The sequence below is a fragment of the Mustela lutreola genome, chromosome 8 (genome assembly GCF_030435805.1).
Source record: "Mustela lutreola isolate mMusLut2 chromosome 8, mMusLut2.pri, whole genome shotgun sequence".
In the NCBI taxonomy this organism is placed as follows: domain Eukaryota; kingdom Metazoa; phylum Chordata; class Mammalia; order Carnivora; family Mustelidae; genus Mustela; species Mustela lutreola.
In genome coordinates, this window is record NC_081297.1 from 66,358,601 (window position 1) to 66,378,714 (window position 20,114).

The following is a 20,114-nucleotide window of genomic DNA, read 5'->3' on the forward strand; positions in this document are numbered from 1 at the left end:
TTGTAACTTTGTCTTCTTCTCATCCAAGACTTAAAATATATGTATTTCTCAAGTGGGTATGAATTTCTTGTTAGTGGAAAAGATTTATTATTTTATTATTTATTTATTTATATTGTGTTATGTTAGTCACCATACAGCTCATCATTAGTTTTTTGAGGTAGTGTTCCATGATTTATAGTTCTTATTAAAAGGCTGGCAGAGAGGATAAGGGACAAGATGGTGGGAAGTAAGAGGAGGTGCCTTTAAAGGCAAAGGAAACAAAAGCGAAAATAAACTTTTGGGACTTCATCAAAATCAAAAGCTTCTGCACAGCAAAGGAAACAATCAAAAAAACAAAGAGGCAACCCACGGAATGGGAGAAGATATTTGCAAAAGGTAGTACAGACAAAAGGTTGATATCCAGGATCTATAATGAACTCCTCAAACTCAACACACACAAAACAGGCAAACATATAAAAAAATGGGCAGAAGATATGAACAGAGACTTCTCCAATGAAGACATACAAATGGCTATCAGACACATGAGAAAATGTTCATCATCACTAGCCATCAGGGAGATTCAAATTAAAACCACATTGAGATACCATCTTACACCAGTTAGAATGGCCAAAATTAACAAGACAGGAAACAACATGTGTTTGAGGGGATGTGGAGAAAGGGGAGCCCTCTTCCACTGTTGGTGGGAATGCAGGTTGGTGCAGCCACTTTGGAGAACAGTGTGGAGATTCCTCAAGAAATTAAAAATAGAACTTCTCTATGACCCTGCAATTGCACTCCTGGGTATTTACCCCAAAGATACAGATGTAGTGAGAAGAAGGGCCATCTGTACCCCAATGTTTATAGCAGCAATGGCCACGGTCGCCAAACTGTGGAAAGAACCAAGATGCCCTTCAACAGACGAATGGATAAGGAAGATGTGGTCCATATACACTATGGAGTATTATGCCTCCATCAGAAAGGATGAATACCCAACTTTTGTAGCAACATGGACAGGACTGGAAGAGATTATGCTGAGTGAAATAAGTCAAGCAGAGAGAGTCAATTATCATATGGTTTCACTTATTTGTGGAGCATAACAAATAGCATGGAGGACATGGGGAGTTAGAGAGGAGAAGGGAGTTTGGGGAAATTGGAAGGGGAGGTGAATCATGAGAGACTATGGACTCTGAAAAACAATCTGAGGGGTTTGAAATGGCAGGGGTTGGGAGGTTGGGGTACCAGGTGGTAGGTATTATAGAGGGCACGGATTGCATGGAGCACTGGGTGTGATGAAAAAATAATGAATACTGTAATGCTGAAAAGAAATAAATTTAATTAAAAAATAATAAAATAGGGGGGAGGAGTCAAGATGGCAGAGAAGTAGCAGGCTGAGACTACTTCAGCTAGCCGGAGATCAGCTAGATACGTTATCTAAAGATTGCAAACACCTGAAAATCCATCGGCAGATGGAAGAGAAGAAGAACAGCAATTCTGGAAACAGAAAAACAACCACTTTCTGAAAGGTGTTTTCTTTTTTAAAAAATTCTTTTTTTTTCTTTTTTCTGTTTTTTTTCTTTCTTCCTTTTTGAACCTCTTTTTAGCCCCTTTCTCCCCCCTCACGATTTGGGATCTCTTCTAATTTGGTTAAAGCATATTTTCCTGGGGTTGTTGCCACCCTTTTAGTATTTTACTTTCCCCTTCATATACTCTTCTCTGGACAAAATGACAAGACGGAAAAATTCAGCACAAAAAAAAGAACAAGAGGCAGTACCGAAGGCTAGGGACCTAATCAATACAGACATTGGTAATATGTCAGATCTAGAGTTCAGAATGACAATTCTCAAGGTTCTAGCCGGGCTTGAAAAAGGCATGGAAGATATTAGAGAAACCCTCTCGAGAGATATAAAAGCCCTTTCTGGAGAAATAAAAGAACTAAAATCTAACCAAGTTGAAATAAAAAAAGCTATTAATGAGGTGCAATAAAAAATGGAGGCTCTCACTGCTAGGATAAATGAGGCAGAAGAAAGAATTAGTGATATAGAAGACCAAACGATAGAGAATAAAGAAGCTGAGCAAAAGAGGGACAAACAGCTACTGGACCATGAGCAGAGAATTCGACAGATAAGTGACACCATAAGACGAAACAACATTAGAATAATTGGGATTCCAGAAGAAGAATAAAGAGAGAGGGGAGCAGAAGGTATACTAGAGAGAATTATTGGGGAGAATTTCCCCAATATGGCAAAGGGAATGAGCATCAAAATTCAGGAGGTTCAGAGAACACCCCTCAAAATCAATAAGAATAGGCCCACACCCCGTCACCTAATAGTAAAATTTACAAGTCTCAGTGACAAAGAGAAAATCCTGAAAGCAGCCTGGGAAAAGAAGTCTGTAACATACAATGGTAAAAATATTAGATTGGCAGATGACTTATCCACAGAGACCTGGCAGGCCAGAAAGAGCTGGCATGATATTTTCAGAGCACTAAATGAGAAAAACATGCAGCCCAGAATACTCTATCCAGCGAGGCTATCATTGAAAATAGAAGGAGAGATTAAACGCTTCCAGGACAAACAACAACTGAAAGAATTTGCAAACACCAAACCAGCTCTACAGGAAATCTTGAAAGGGGTCCTCTAAGCAAAGAGAGAGCCTACAAGTGGTAGATCAGAAAGGAACAGAGACCATATACTGTAACAGTCACCTTACAGGCAAAACAATGGCCCTAAATTCATATCTCTCAATAGTTACCCTGAATGTTAATGGGCTAAATGCCCCAATCAAAAGACACAGGGTATCAAAATGGATAAAAAAACAAAACCCATCTATATGTTGCCTCCAAGAAACTCATTTTAAGCCCGAAGACACCTCCAGATTTAAAGTGAGGGGGTGGAAAAGAATTTACCATGCTAATGGACATCAGAAGAAAGCAGGAGTGGCAATCCTTATATCAGATCAATTAGATTTTAAGCCAAAGACTATAATAAGAGATGAGGAAGGACACTATATCATACTCAAAGGGTCTGTCCAACAAGAAGATTTAACAATTTTAAATATCTATGCCCCCAACGTGGGAGCAGCCAACTATATAAACCAATTAATAACAAAATCAAAGAAACACATCAACAATAATAAATAATACTAGGGGACTTTAACACTCCCCTCACTGAAATGGACAGATCATCCAAGGAAAAGATCAGCAAGGAAATAAAGGCCTTAAACGACACACTGGACCAGATGGACATCACAGATATATTCAGAACATTTCATCCCAAAGCAACAGAATACACATTCTTCTCTAGTGCACATGGAACATTCTCCAGAATAGATCACATCCTCGGTCCTAAATCAGGACTCAACCGGTATCAAAAGATTGGGATCATTCCCTGCATATTTTCAGACCACAATGCTCTAAAGCTAGAACTCAACCACAAGCGGAAGTTTGGAAAGAACCCAAATACATGGAGACTGAACAGCATCCTTCTAAAGAATGAATGGGCCAACCGGGAAATTAAAGAAGAATTGAAAAAAATCATGGAATCAAATGATAATGAAAATACAACGGTTCAAAATCTGTGGGACACAACAAAGGCAGTCCTGAGAGGAAAATATATAGCGGAACAAGCCTTTCTCAAGAAACAAGAAAGGTCTCAGGTACACAATCTAATCCTACACCTAAAGGAGCTGGAGAAAGAACAAGAAAGAAACCCTAAGCCTAGCAGGAGAAGAGAAATCATAAAGATCAGAGCAGAAATCAATGAAATAGAAACCAAAAAAACAATAGAACAAATCAACGAAAGTAGGAGCTGGTTCTTTGAAAGAATTAATAAAATTGATAAACCCCTGGCCAGACTTATCAAAAAGAAAAGAGAAAGGACCCAAATAATTAAAATCATGAATGAAAGAGGAGAGATCACAACTAACACCAAAGAAATACAAACTATTATAACAACATACTATGAGCAACTCTATGGCAATAAATTTGACAATCTGGAAGAAATGGATGCATTCCTAGAAACATATAAACTACCACAACTGAACCAGGAAGAAATAGAAAGCCTGAACAGACCCATAACCAGTAAGGAGATTGAAACAGTCATTAAAAATCTCCAAACAAACAAAAGCCCAGGGCCAGACGGCTTCCCGGGGGAATTCTACCAAACATTTAAAGAAGAACTAATTCCTATTCTCCTAAAACTGTTCCAAAAAGTAGAAATGGAAGGAAAACTTCCAAACTCATTTTATGAGGCCAGCATCACCTTGATCCCAAAACCAGACAAGGATCCCACCAAAAAAGAGAGCTATAGACCAATATCCTTGATGAACACAGATGCGAATATTCTCACCAAAATACTAGCGAATAGGATTCAACAGTACATTATAAGGATTATTCACCACGACCAAGTGGGATTTATTCCAGGCTGCAAGGTTGGTTCAACATCTGCTAATCAGTCAATGTGATACAACACATCAATAAAAGTAAGAACAAGAACCATATGATACTCTCAATAGATGCTGAAAAAGCATTTGACAAAGTACAGCATCCCTTCCTCATCAAAACTCTTCAAAATGTAGGGATAGAGGGCACATGCCTCAATATCATCAAAGCCATCTATGAAAAACCCACCGCAAATATCATTCTCAATGGAGAAAAACTGAAAGCTTTTCTGCTAAGGTCAGGAACACGGCAGGGATGTCCATTATCACCACTGCTATTCAACATAGTACTAGAGGTCCTAGCCTCAGCAATCAGACAACAAAAGGAAATTAAAGGCATCCAAATTTGCAAAGAAGTAGTCAAATTATCACTCTTCGCAGATGATATGATACTATATGTGGAAAACCCAAAAGATTCCACTCCAAAACTGCTAGAAATTATACAGGAATTCAGTAAAGTGTCAGGATATAAAATCAATGCACAGAAATCAGTTGCATTTCTCTACACCAACAGCAAGACAGAAGAAAGGGAAATTAAGGAGTCAATCCCATTTACAATTGCACCCAAAACCATAAGATACCTAGGAATAAACCTAACCAAAGAGACACAGAATCTATACTCAGAAAACTATAAAGTACTCATGAAAGAAATTGAGGAAGACACAAAGAAATGGAAAAATGTTCCATGCTCCTGGATTGGAAGAATAAATATTGTGAAAATGTCTATGCTACCTAAAGCAATCTACACATTTAATGCAATTCCTATCAAACTACCATCCATCTTTTTCAAAGAAATGGAACAAATAATGCTAAAATTTATATGGAACCAGAAAAGACCTCGAATAGCTAAAGGGATATTGAAAAAGAAAGCCAACGTTGGTGGCATCACAATCCCGGACTTCAAGCTCTATTACAAAGCTGTCATCATCAAGACAGCATGGTACTGGCACAAAAACAGACACATAGATCAATGGAACAGAATAGAGAGCCCAGAAATAGACCCTCAACTCTATGGTCAACTAAACTTCGACAAAGCAGGAAAGAATGTCCAATGGAAAAAAGACAGCCTCTTCAATAAATGGTGCTGGGAAAATTGGACAGCCACATGCAGAAAAATGAAATTGGACCATTTCCTTACACCACACACAAAAATAGACTCAAAATGGATGAAGGACCTCAATGTGAGAAAGGAATCCATCAAAATCCTTGAGGAGAACACAGGCAGCAACCTCTTTGACCTCAGCCGCAGCAACATCTTCCTAGGGACATCGCCAAAGGCAAGGGTAGCAAGGGCAAAAATGAACTATTGGGATTTCATCAAGATCAAAAGCTTTTGCACAGCAAAGGAAACAGTGAAGAAAATCAAAAGACAACTGACAGAATGGGAGAAGATATTTTCAAACGACATATTAGATAAAGGACTAGTGTCCAGAATCTATAAAGAGCTTAGCAAACTCAACACCCAAAGAACAAATAATCCAATCAAGAAATGGGCAGAGGACATGAGCAGACATATCTGCAAAGAAGACATCCAGATGGCCAACAGACACATGAAAAAGTGCTCCATATCACTCAGCATCAGGGAAATACAAATCAAAACCACAATGCGATATCACCTCACACCAGTCAGAATGGCTAAAATCAACAAGTCAGGAAATGACAGATGCTGGCGAGGATGCGGAGAAAGGGGAACCCTCCTCCACTGTTGGTGGGAATGCAAGCTGGTGCAACCTCTCTGGAAAACAGCATGGAGGTTCCTCAAAATGTTGAAAATAGAACTGCCCTATGACCCAGCAATTGCACTATTGGGTATTTACCCTAAAGATCCAAACGTAGTGATCCAAAGGGACACGTGTACTCGAATGTTTATAGCAGCATTGTCCACAATAGCCAAACTATGGAAAGAACCTAGATGTCCATCAACAGATGAATTGATCAAGAAGATGTGGAATATATACACAATGGAATACTATGCAGTCATCAAAAGAAATGAAATCTTGCCATTTGCGACAACATGGATGGAACTAGAGCATATCATGCTTAGCGAAATAAGTCAAGCTGAGAAAGACAACTATCATATGATCTCCCTGATATGAGGAAGTGGTGTTGCAACATGGGGGCTTAAGTAGGTACGAGAAGAATAAATGAAAGAAGATGGGATTGGGAGGGAGACAAACCATAAGTGACTCTTAATCTCACAAAACAAACTGAGGGTTGCTGGGGGGAGGGGGTTTGGGAGAAGGGGGTAGTATTATGGACATTGGGGAGGGTATGTGCTTTGGTGAGTGCTGTGAAGTGTGTAAACCTGGTGATTCACAGACCTGTACCCCTGGGGATAAAAATATATGTTTATAAAAAATAAAAAATTATATTAAAAAAAATAATAATAAAATAAAATAAAAACATAAAAAAAGGCTCGTGGAGAAATCATATTTGAGAGGGATTATCTAAATGGACAGGTGAATATCTAGAAAGTGCCAACGTGCACAAAGATGAGTTTCTAAGGATTTGGGACTAGGTGAATAATAGAACAAGACAGGGGAGAGCATAGGAATCCTTCACTATCAATCAGCAATTACTCAAGGGGAAAGGAAGAAGTTTGCTCCTTTCTTAAGTCCTCTCTCCCTTCTCCCACTTCTTACCATGCTGTCAAAGATGACCCCTTCATACTCACTTGGTCCCACAGGGCTTCAGTGATTATTAGCTGTATTTCCTGTTGAAATAAGAGACACATTTTGGGATCATTACTCTAACTCTCCCAGAATTTGAATAGATACATCATGAAACTGATGCAATATAGGATATTTTTTTTGAATGGAGATGGACACTTCAAGTCACCCTATTTTTCAGACAGTCCAAAGTCTTCTTTAGCCCTACTGAGTCCTTTTTAGGCTGTATCTCTTGTCATCTCTTGACCTAGCTTGTGGGTGACAGAGATGCATATTTTACCCTTATGAATACCCACATAGGCTGCCTTCCCCTGGAGTTATCTAGTATAGTAGTAGCATTGAAAATATTACCTAGTCTTGGTAGACTGTGATCCACCAGTTGTAGTTCAGATCCCTGAACTACAGTGCCCAAGTCCTCCAAGATATGGTCCTTAATAGGCAGCTTTCTGCCTTCTGAGTGCAGTCCCTTCTCCATTTTCCTCAGAAACCAGGAGCCCCAAAGCAAACTGTCTATTTGGAATTCTTACCCACCTTTGGTCTCATTGTGTCATCAGCGGATTTTCTGGAAGGAAAGAATGACATAAATCTGATGAGGCACTGGGTAGGTGATGTCAGCAAGATGGCAGAAAAGGAGATTCCAAGTCCTCATACCCCCCACACAAACATTAATCTTGATAACCATCATGGATGGGAATACCTGTGTGGCAAACCAGGAGTCCAGTGAAAAGATTCTAGCATCTCACTGGAGCAAAATATCCATAAATAGATGCATTGAAGAGGGTAAGAAAAGCAGCTTCACTTTACTTATGTCACCCCTCCCCAAGGGCAGTGTAACTCAGTGCCAGGAGAGATCATCTCAGCCTGTGATTTTTCCCAGGGGGAAAGTGAAAGTGGAATGAGCACCCTGTTTCCCCAGCCTTGTGAGACATTGCCCAAGAAGCCAACTTCTGTTTCAACCCACCCAGGTCACTGAGGTGATCAGCATAGCTAAATATTTTGGGGGATATGGGGAAAAAGAGAGGGAGTGGGCATTCACAGAAGCCACCATGTGGATCTCAAAAACCAGCTACAGATCCTACTAGGTGGTTTGTGGACTCTACCAAGAGACCCATCCATGAACACTATGGGACTCCTTACCTGCACGTACCCCTAACCCCTCAACTGGGTGACAAATGCCCCTAACGCTCTGTATATATCCTGAAGTGATGCATACAAGCTTCTGCAGATGGCAGGTGCAAGCATCTGCACAGTGTGTAGATATCTTCAGCTAGCTCAATTATGTAAGAATGAGAGAAGGCATATAATTTTAAATGCTCCAGGGCACCATCATGGAGAAAATAAACAGGAGGCTCTCAGTACCCAGACTGACTTTAAGGGATCAAGAGAAGACACAAAACCTAAATGCTCCTGAAGAGGGAACAAGAACATAGGGGTGAGTACCTCCATAAAAAAGGCCTGAGAAGCCCCCCACATTTTTAGCTGGGCTGATTGGAGAAGGTCTTTCACTCTCAAAGCTAGTCAGTAAAGATTAACAGTGGGGACCACTTCTTCAAATGCAAAGATAACGATGGAAGAATTCAGGGAACATGAAGAATCAAGGAAATAAATTTCCAGTGGTGGGCCCCAAAGAAATGGAAATCTAGGAATTACCTGGAAAATGATTCAAAATAATCATATTAAGGAAGCTCTGTGAGCTACAAGAAGGCACAGACAACTAGTGGAAATCAGGAAAGCAATACATAAACAAAAAGAAAAGTTTAAGAAAGAGATGATAAGCATAAAAAAAAGAATCCAGCAATTTCTGGAGCTGAAGAATACAGTGGTTTCACTAAAGAATTCAATAAAGAATTCTTATGCTTGAGCAGACTCAAGCATAAGAGAGAATTGTTGAGTTTGAAGACATAATTTGAAATTTAAATTCAAACAGAGGAACAAAAAGAAAAAAACAATTTAAAAGAGTGAAGAAAACCAATTCAAAAGTGAAAAAAAAATTCAAAAGAGTGAAGAAGTAACTTATGCGACACCATCAAATGACACAATATAGACATTTTGAGACCCTCAGAAGAAACAAGGAAAGAGAAAAAGACAGAGAACTTATATAATAAAATAATGCCAGAAAAATTCCTAAATCCAAGAAACGAAATAAACATCCTGATTCAAGATGCTCAAAAATTTCAAAGAGGCTGAAATTGAGAGGTCTTCACTGAGACATTATATTCGAATTGTCTAAAGGCAAAGGCAAAGAGAATTTGGAAAGCAGCAAGGAAAAATGAAATGCTACATACAAGGCTACTTCCAAAAGAAAATAAGCTGTCTTCTCAGCAGACACCTTGCATGCCAGGAGGGAGTAGGATGAAGTAGCCAAAGTATTAAAAGAAAAAATCTGCTAACAAAGAATATTTTACCTGGCAAAATTATCCTTCAGAAATGAATGAAAGGTAGACTTTCCCAGACAGATAAAAGCTAAGCAAGTTCATCACCACTAGACTTGGTGTACAATACATGCTAAAGGGATTTCATCAAGTTGAAATCAAAGAATGTGAAATAGCAGAATGAAAATATAGAAGTGTAACTTTTCTGGGAAAAAGTAAGTATATAGTCTAATTCAGAATATTTCAGTACTGTAATGGTGGTGCTTCAGTCATTTTTAATGCCAGTATAAAAGTTAAAACCCAATAGTACTAAAAGTAACTGTAGCTACAATAATTTTTTAATGGATACACATTACAAAAGATGTATATATCGAGGCATCTGGCTGGCTCAGTTGGTAGAACATGTGACTCTTGGTCTTGGGCATCATAATCGCTGATTTCAAGCTATATTACAAAGGTATAGTTATTAAACTGTCATATAAACAAAAACATAAACCAGTGTAATATAGTAGAGAGACAAGAAATTAATACACATATGTACAGTAAACTAATCTTTGACTAGGGAACTAAGGATACAAAATGAAAAAGAGATGTTTTTTTTTTTTTCAAAAAACTGTGTTGAGGAAAAAGGATATCCACATGCAAAAGAATGAAATCAAACTTTTATAACATGCATAAAAATCAAACCAGCATTGATTAAAGACTTAAAGACCTCAAATTGTAAAACCCCTAGAAGAAAACAAAGGAAAAAGCTCCTTGACATTATTTTTAGCAATGTTTTTTTGGATATGGCACCATAATTCCAGGCAAAAAAAAACAAAAATAAACAAGTGGGACTATATCAAACTAATAACTTTCTGCACAACAACAACAACAACAACAAAATCAAGAAAGTGAAAAGACAACCTCTGAAATGAGAGAAAATACTTGCAAACCGTACATTTGATAAGGGGCTAATATCCAAAATATGTAAGGAACTCCTATAACTCAATATCAAAAAAGCAAGTAACCCATTTGAAAAATGGGCAAAGGACCTGAATAGACATTGTTTCAAAGAAGACATACAAATAGCCAACAAGCACATGAAAAGTGCTCAACTTCATTAACCATCAGGGAAATGCAAATCAAAACCATAATGAGAATGGTCATACATGTTAGAATTATTATCAAAAAGACAAATAACAAGTGTTGGTAAGGTTGTAGAGAAAAGGGAACACCTGAGATGGGCACTTGTTGATCACTTAGATCAACAGTTGTTGAGGGGAATGGAAAACATTATGGAGGTTCCTCAAAAAATTAAACAGAGCCGCCATATGAGCTAGCAATTCTACTTCTCAATATTTATCCAAAGAAAATGAAAACACTAACTTGAAAAGATATATGCACTTCCATGTTCACTGTAGCATTATTTACAGTAGTCAAGATACGGAAACAACCTAAGTGTCCATCAAGGGATGAATGAGTAATAAAAACGTGATCTATATTTATATAGATATCTATAACTATATAACTCTATACAATGGAATATTATTCAGTCAAAAAAGAAGGAAATATGGCATCTGTGACATGGATAGAACTTGAGGACATTATGATACATGAAATAAGTCAGAAAAAGACAGATACCAACTAATGAATCATTGAACAGTACATCAAAAACTAATGATGCACTATATGTTGCCTAATTGAACTTAATTTTAAAAAAAAGACATATCATATGATCTCATTAATCTGTGAAATCTCTCCCACCCACCAAAAAAAACCCCCAAAACTGAATTCATAGAAATAGAGAACAGATTGGTGACTACCAGAGTGGGGGAAGATGGTGGGTGAAATGGGTTAAGGGGCCAAAAGGTACAAAGCTCCAGTTATAAAATAAGTTGTGGGGATATAATGTACAGCATAGTGACTATGGTTAATAATACTGGTACTGCATATTTGAAAGTTACTGAGAGAGTAGATCCTAAAATTTCTCATCACAAGGAAAAACGTAACTCTGTGTAGTGGCATATTAATTAGACATATTGTGGCAGTTGTTTTATAGTATATAAAATATCAAATCATTTTGTTGTACACATGAAACCAATATAATGTTGTGTTGATTATATCTCAATTTTGAAAAAACATATCAAGTGTTGGTGAAGATATAGACAAAGGGGAACCTTGGTATACTGTTGGTGGGAATGTAAATTGGTACAGAAATTATGGTTAACAGTATTAAAAATTTTTTAATGGAATTACCATGTGAGCCAGCAGTTCCACTATTGGGTATATATACATGAGAACTGAAATTATTATACTTTAATGGATACCTATACTCCTGTGTTCATTGCAGCATTATTTATAGTAGCTAAGATATGGAAACAACATATTGTTTATGATAGATGAGTGATTAAAAAATGTAGCATATACATACAATCAAATATTGTTTTGCCTTGAAAAACAAGGAAATTCTGTCATTTATGACAACACTGGTGGACCTGGAGGACATTATGCTAAGGGAAATAAGCCAGACTGAGAAAGGCAAATTTTATGTGATCTATATTATACGTGGAATCTAAAATTGTTAAACTCATAGAAACAGTGGGTAGATGGTTGTTATCTGGGGCCTGGGTGAGAGGGAAATGAAGAAATGTTGGTTAAGGGGTACAAAGTTTCATAATGCAAGATGAGTAAATTCTGGAGATCACTAATGTTTGGCATATTTCCTATAGATAACAATACTGTACTGTATATTTGAGGGTAGTTTGGGATTGGATTGTATGAAAGCCTTTGCAACTGTAAAGTTCGTTTTAAATATTACTTAATTACTATTACTAATTATATATTATATATTATACTATTTACTATACTGCTATGTATTACATATTATTACTAATAATGTTAATAAATATTAACATTATAACCACATAATTATATAATTATAATATTATGTTAATATTAATATAATAACTATTATATAATAGTTATCACTATTTTTCAGTGTCTTGCTTACTGCCACTGACAAAACAACTATTTGTCAGCAGAGAAATCAGGTCTCTGTTGTTTATGTGCTTTCTTCATATATTTCTCATTGACTCCATTATCTATTCATTATTTTCCCCTTATAGTCCTGCATCTGTCTGCAAGAGACTTCATACTCTTAGAACAGGTTTCCATCTTCCTGCAAGTTTCAGGCTGCTCAGTTTCTCACTGGTTCTCAAGACTTGAGGTCTATTTAACTATTCTGAGCAATTTAATCAAAGATAGGCAGCTTAGAAACCTTGAAGACACTTTGATTCTCTTCCTGAACTCCTACAAACTCTTATCTTGAAACATCTGCATACTTCAAAAGCTCAAGCCAAGTCCTAATTCCTTTCTGGAGCTTTCTTGAGCTATAAGCTCACTGCAAGCCTCCTTCCTTTCAACTTTATGGATAACATTGCCTGGCTGTCATACTCAATTTCATGAGGGTAGATTCTGGCCCTCCTCTCCACCCTAGTCCAAGGGAAGCATAGTTTTGGAAGGCTGGCCTTGATTTACACTATAGAGGAGGTAAGGACTTCCAGCAAAAGTTTATCCTAAGATAAATAAATATCTGTAGGTTGTATACCCACCTAACTCCTACAGGTATTTCAGATTGATGCCCACCCTCCAAAGTGAAAAAACAAAGGTCTAATATTCCTTCCATTGAGGAGGTGGGGAAGAGGGAGGACACACAAAAGTTCCCACCCTCCTCTATCAGGAAATAGGTACAGCCAGAAGGGTGATGGGAGAGAGTTGACCCTAGTTTGTGTCCCATACAGCATATATAAAGACTTCTGAAGTTCATCATTAGCTCCATTTACCTATTCTGCTGCGTAGAGGTCCTTTGTTCTTGATCTTGGGAGATATGCTGTGCCATTTGTCCTTGAACAGAAACCAGAAACTCTGGAGCTGAAGATGGAAATAGCTCTAGGCCCTGGGAAGGCACAAATGATAGGGGGAAGAAGACAGGTTTATAGTGAGAAGAGAAGTGTTTATTTACTAGAGAATACCAGGACAGAGGTCTCCATAGTTCCTTAAGCATCTGTGTTTTGAATTGGTCAATGTGTGTGTGTGTGTGTGTAAAGAAAGATAAGGGTGAGAGTAAGGAAGTATAGAAGTATAGCCCCATGTAAGTCTCTATCCTTTTTTTCATAAAAACAGAAATTCCAATGAGAAAGTAGGTGAAGAAAGAGAAACAATGTAAAAAATAATAGCTGAAAAAAAAATAGCTGGCTGAGATTGGGGCTCCCCCACAGTCAGAATCTTCATGGTCAACTAAGGGTACCACTATAGGTTAGAAGTCTATCAGCTCTAGCCTTCAAGTGCTTTGAGGGAAACCTCATAGTTGAGTGTCAAAAAGACATGGGGCTGAGAAGCTAAAACTGACCTAGACAAGAGTTAAACCTTCCTCTGAAAATTTGCCTCCCAGCTTCGCCCTCCCATCCTTCCCCAGCTCCAAACCCAAGTCAGAACTAGGCCAGTTATGCCCAGAAAGTTACCCAGCTGGGCTTCCCAAGTTGTAATTCACCCCACCCTTTTCCCCCTAGAATTTCTCCTCTTTGAGCCCCATCTCACAACAACCCCATCTCATCTGCTCTCATCTACCTTGCTCTTTATCAACTCTCTGTGACTTCAGCTGTGACATCATAGATCTGAGACAGTGGGCTTTCCCCTCCCACCCTCAGCCCAGGCTCCATTTAGTCCAAATGATGATAAAATAATGAGATAATATTATGAAATTTGAGTTTTGTAAGATTTTTGTGCTGCTTCATTGCCTTCCACTCATTGTATTAAACATCCAGTGCTTCTGAGAGACGGTAGGAATGGGCTGAGAGGAATCCACCTTTAACTTTGAATTTCAAAACAAGGTCTGAAAAATTTGGCTTTCAGTTTCCTTTTTTTTTTTTTTTAAAGATTTTATTTATTTATTTGACAGACAGAGATCACAACTAGGAAGAGGAGCAGGCAGAGAGAGAGAGGGGAAGCAGGATTCTTGCTGAACAGAGAGTCCAATGTGGGGCTCGATCCCAGGACCCTGGGATCATGACCTGAGCCAAAGGTAGAGGCTTTAACCCACTGAGCCATACAGGCACCCCTGGCTTTCAGTTTCTTAAAAAAAAAAAAATTTTTAAAATTCCAGTATACTTATATACAGTATTATATTAGTTTCAGGTGTACTATATAGTGATTCAGCAGTTCTGTACATTACTCAGTGCTCATCCAGGTAAGTATACTCTTAAACTTCTTCATCTATTTCAACCTTTCCCCTCCACTTCCCCTCAGACAACTACTAGTTTGTTCTCTATGTTTAAGACATTTTTTTGCCTCTTTTTTCTTTGTTCATTTGTTTTATTTCTTGAATTTCACATATGAGTGAAATCATATGGTGTTTGTCCTTGTCTGACTTACTTCACTTAGCATAATACCATCTGGATGCATCCATGTTGTTATTAATGGCAAGATTTCATTCTTTTTATTGCTAAGTAATATTCCATTGTTTATATATACACCACCTCTTCTTTATCCATTCTTCTATTGATGGACACTTAGGTTGCTTCCATATCTTGGCTATTATAAATAACGCTGCAATAAACATGTGGATACATGTATCACTAAGTTACTGTTTTCATTTTGGAATCCTTGTATACCTTGTGCCCTCAGGCAGCTCCACTGGGAGGCAACAGCTGGAAGCTTGTGCTTGGTTTTTCCTGGATTTTGCCACATTATGTTTTTCCCTTTGCTGATTTTTATATTTATCCTAACCTAACAGTAATAAACTGTAACCATAATTAGGACAGCTTCCAAGTCCTGTGAGTCTTTCTGGTAAGTCATCAAGCCTGAGGGTACTCTTGGGATTCCCAGCATAATGTCCCAAATCTCAGCAGCTTAAAACGGAAAGGTTTGTTTTTTGTTCACATTACATGTCCTTTCTTGGTGTGGGGAGGTTTATGAGAAAGGCTATGCTCTGTATCATTATCACTTGGGTCATCAGGCTAAGGGAGTTTCTTCTTCATGCTTTAGCAATTTCTAGGAATACAAAAACATGATGAATCATGCCCGTTTTAAAAAACGCTTTCCTTAAACTGACACATAACTTCCACTCATACTTCATTGGCCCAGATAAGACATAGAGGCACTCTTAGCTTTGAGCTAGGTAGCTTAGAGCAGTTCTCTCCCATCGTGGGGTCAGACAGAGAACTGGAGTATCAGTGAATAGCATTGCTAATTACCTCAGCATCTATAAGCTCTGAAAGTCCTAGCTTGAGACATCTTCCATTTAGAACAGGATCTATTATGCAGAGAGAAAAATTACAAGTATAAGGAAACTGGAGAAGTACAGTTTCATAACATTCAAGGGACTACAGAAATCAAAGAAGATTGGAGGGGTTTGGGATGGGAAGTTGGGTGAGCCTGATGGTGGGTATTATGGAGGGCATGTATTGCATGGAGCACTGGGTGTGGTACATAAACAATGAATTCTGGTACACTGAAAAGAAATGTAAAAAAATTTAAAAAATAAATAAATGAAAATGAAAAGAAAATCAAAGAAGAAAGAGGCAGTTCAGATTTGTCAAGAATAAGATTTTGGTGCCTAAACAATGTGCAGCTCCTGAAGAGGAGGATAGATGGAAGCCAGCTTACAGGAAAAGTGGAGTTTAAGAAAAGAATTGATGAATAGGAAGTAATGTCAGTATACCTGGACATGCTGTTGAAAAGCACAGCAGTAAAAATAAGAGAAAAGATTTGATAAATTCTACTAAATTGCTCAATATCTGTGTTTGAAAACCTAAGTAAAAGATTTACATGTTTTGGTGAAGAAAAAAGTACGTGTCTGTTCATCCATGCTGAAACATTTCAGTCTACTTTCTAAAATGAGAAGAGAGGTATCACCAGGTATGGGTTTTCTAAAAAAAAAGCAATGAGGGGGTGCCTGGGTGGCTCAGTGGGTTAAAGCCTCTGCCTTCAACTCAGGCCGTGATCCTGGGGTCCTGGGATTGAGCCCCGCATTGGGCTCTCTGCTTGGCAGGGAGCCTACTTCCTCTTCTCTCTCTGCCTGCTTCTCTGCCTACTTGTGATCTCGGTCTGTCAAATAAATAAACAAATAAATAAAAATCTTTAAAAAATATATAGACTATAAAAAAAGCCATGAGGAATCTTTGTGGAAAGGATGTATCAGAGACAAAACAATAATGAAGAGAGATCAGTAAGTTGATATAAACATTATTTAGTTGATTTTGTGAATGTTTATTAAACACCTGGTATGTCTTGAGCACTAGGATGGAAATAGAGTAAAATAGATGGAGGAGATGAGGAGATGGTTCCAGTCCTTGAATGGCCCTTTTGTAGTTAAGCAGCAATATTTGGGTGAACTATGCAGTAATTGACAATGTTAATCAGAAGGAGGTCAACAGAGTGGTCACTGTTACAATAACAAAGCAATAGAAAGGATGTGTGAAGGATGTGTGAACAGTTATGGAAAGGAGGAGTCTATTCTGTCCAAACATCCCAATAATAAAATGCCATGGATGTTAAATTATTTGAGTTATGTGTTTTAAATGTTTATAGTTCAGGATTTTAACTGGTGTAATCCCTCTCCTATAGCAGTCAATTAATATTTTCTAAATCCAGCTAGCTTCTGAACAATTCCAGTGAGTGAGGCTGAAGACAATTTATGCTTGCAATTGGCTATGGTAGATCAAGCTGGAGCTCACTAGGAAAGCCTCAAGGGTATCCCCTCTCCTTTTTGCATTTCTGATACTTTTGCTGAGAAGCAGCTGAAGACAAAGTGGGCATCTGGCCAGTTTCTTCAGAAGTCTTTAAATGAGGGAGGCTAAGATTGTTGCCCAAGCAGTTTTTCTTGAGGTTGGACACTGGGGACCTTCTTCCACAAATTTTCCTCAGCTAAGTTTCCTATGATCTGTCAGAGGAGGCAGAAGCTGCTGGAGCCTGAAGAGACCAGTGTAGTTTGCAGTAACAAGACCCCGAGATACCTGGCAGAATCTTACTTCTCATTCTTGCCCTGTGGCTAATAATGCTCAATGGGATCACAGTTGCTTCTCCCCAGGATAATATTTTAATGTCATTGTGGTTGTAGAGAAAGCCAAACAAAAAGAAGAGTGAAAGCCAGAGAAGGCAGCTGACTGGAGAGGCTCATAGGCTTCTGGGCATTGAGGCCTACTTACCCAACCCACTGGAGAGAAGTCAGATGAGCCAAGGGCCTTTCAGAATAATTGTCCCTGCCTGAGGCTCTGGAGGTTCAATTTCCTCTAGTTCTCAGACCAGAGGCATCATTACTGGCCTGCAGAGCTTAACAAGTCAAATTCTTGAGCTCCACCCCTGGATCTACTGAATCAGAAGCTCTTGTGGGCTTGGCAGCAATGTGTTTTAACACAATTCAGATGGACTGCAAAGTTTGGTAACCACTGATATAGTTGGGTTTTTTTTATTTGTTTGTTTTGATTTTTTTTTTTTTTTGGTAGGTTTACCAAACGTGCAGTGGGAGGAGGTGAGCTATCTATACACTATTAGGTCCAGGCAAAAACTGCATTTTTTTTTGGTATTTATTTTATACTGATCTTATGGCTTATTCATCTTTGAGTTCTAGAATGAGACCCTGATTTTCACCTCTCACAGGTTGGTCAGATTCCATTTAATTCTATACTCTTTGGAATGTCCACTATTTGCTGAGGACATGTTAGAGACCACATGAAACAGAAGGTTAACATTAACCTTAATGTGTGATTTAAGAACTACAAACAAAATACCTAGAAACCACCAAGAAGGGAAAGAGTTTAATAGTGGGCTCAAATCTGAATTTTCAGGATAGCATTAAAGATTCTTTGCAGACTGATTGCCATAATTACAATAAAGTATATTCCTTGATTCAAAGATGCACATTTTTTATATTTTAGTGTTTCTGAAATTTGAATGCATCTTACAGTTGATTGTATATTTAACATGGTTTATTCTGCTTAAAAAAATTAGCAATTAATAGATGGTTTACCTTTTTCTCTTTCAGCAAATGAAAATTTAGAGGCAAATATATTAATAACCCAACATATAATGTGTTACCTGTTATGTGCATGTCTCATTTAATTCTCACAACCAAGCTCTGATAGCACACAATTGTCAAATCCATTTTCTAAGTAAGGAAACAGGTGAATGAGAAGTAGACTGCCCAGAGTTACAAGGCAGGTGAAGAGCAGAGCTGGGAATTGAGTTTAGCTGTTTTAATTCTAGAGTCCATCCTTTTAATCTAAAATACTACAAGTTCACATCTCTCTCCCTTACTAAACTGTTCCTTCTGCCTGGAAGATTTTTTTCTCTTCTGTTTCTAAAACTTGGTAATCTAGACAAAGCAAAGTCAATAGTGTCTTTCCTGTGAAGATTTCCCTGACCATTTGATAAAGAATGTTTATTTTCCTTCTCAGAACTCCCATAGAAGTCTTGTCACACTGTTATAGTATAAATCACTATGTTGTATTATAGCTGTTAATACAGATTTCTTTCACACAGTCTAAGTGTCTTAAAGGAAGGGACTCTTACTCATCTTTATAAACCTACAGGACCTGGACAACAAGCCTTATTGGCTGAACTGATTAGTTCAGTGTGTTCCTCCTACTTGACTGAGATATAAAGGTTTACAGACTTGGAATATCATTTATTGAGTACAAATTGCTGACATAGTATGAGCAAAGATCTTTACATTATTTATAAATGTTTTGAGAAGAAATAAGATGATGTAAAATATTTAAAATAGCCTGTGGCCCATGGTAAAGACTCAATCATGTTATTATTTTTATTATTACCATTTTTAACTGCAAAACTCACTAAACTGAGTTGCAAAAAACTCACTGAAATAGTTACTATGATTGTCAAATAATTATTTAGTTTACTTATATATATAATTATATATATAATTTATAAATTTATAAAATTTATAAATATTTATATATGAATTACAAGTTATAAATATATATATATAGATATATGAGTAATTTGTTTATAAATACATTATTTGTATATACAAAATTATTTATAAATTACATATAAATATATATTTCATAATTTTACATAATACATGAAAGAGAAATGCCTGTACTATAGACTTGATTTCAGTGTGTGTTAGTTTTTCTGTATGGTCATGCTCTGGTGCATGCTATTCTGGAACCTCTCAACTCCAGGTTTTCTTATTACTTGAGTCTTTTTCGACCTCTCTGTCCCCATTCCTGGGAGACCTGAAAGAAAAACCTGGATAGCTTTTTCTAGTTATGTCTCTGTTCAGAATTGCTATTCTTCTCATGTTTCTCTGGGATCTTCAACAATTGTATCTCTACTCCAAACCATGGCTTCTGTGACATTGCTGTGAAGACTCTGATTTGAAAACAAACAGGCAGAAACTTCCAATAATCATAACTTGTCATTCTGGAATTTTGTCACAAGGAGGCAGTGGTATCTTAATCATTAGGTCTGAACCAGCTAGTTTATTTACTCATGCCTCCACAGATCTCTAACCTTGAGCTTTGCATATTTCATTTACAAATAAATGTAAACCTGTTGCAGTAGTTACTCAGATACCATTTTAAAAGTATATTTGGAATCAATGCTAAAAAGGAAAAATTTAGATATTAAAAAGGAAGTCAAGGGGTGCCTG

General features: G+C 37.5%; 1 protein-coding gene across 3 annotated transcripts in view; it reads right to left on the bottom strand.

The window, feature by feature from the left end:
* C8H12orf54 (chromosome 8 C12orf54 homolog) overlaps positions 1-14,042 on the bottom strand; it is a 52,497-nt gene extending 38,455 nt beyond the window's left edge. For 2 of the 3 annotated variants that reach the window (XM_059183603.1, XM_059183601.1), the window contains exons 1-4: positions 13,960-14,042; positions 13,282-13,394; positions 7,617-7,647; positions 7,091-7,129 (exon numbers count right to left, since the gene is read on the bottom strand). In XM_059183603.1, the coding sequence (XP_059039586.1) occupies positions 7,091-7,129; positions 7,617-7,647; positions 13,282-13,337 (126 nt within the window). In that variant the 5' untranslated portion in view covers positions 13,338-13,394; positions 13,960-14,042. Of the gene's footprint in view, positions 1-7,090; positions 7,130-7,616; positions 7,648-13,281; positions 13,395-13,847 lie in introns of all 3 variants that reach the window. The other variant, XM_059183602.1, reaches the window with a different exon arrangement.
* Positions 14,043-20,114: the final 6,072 nt, after the last annotated feature.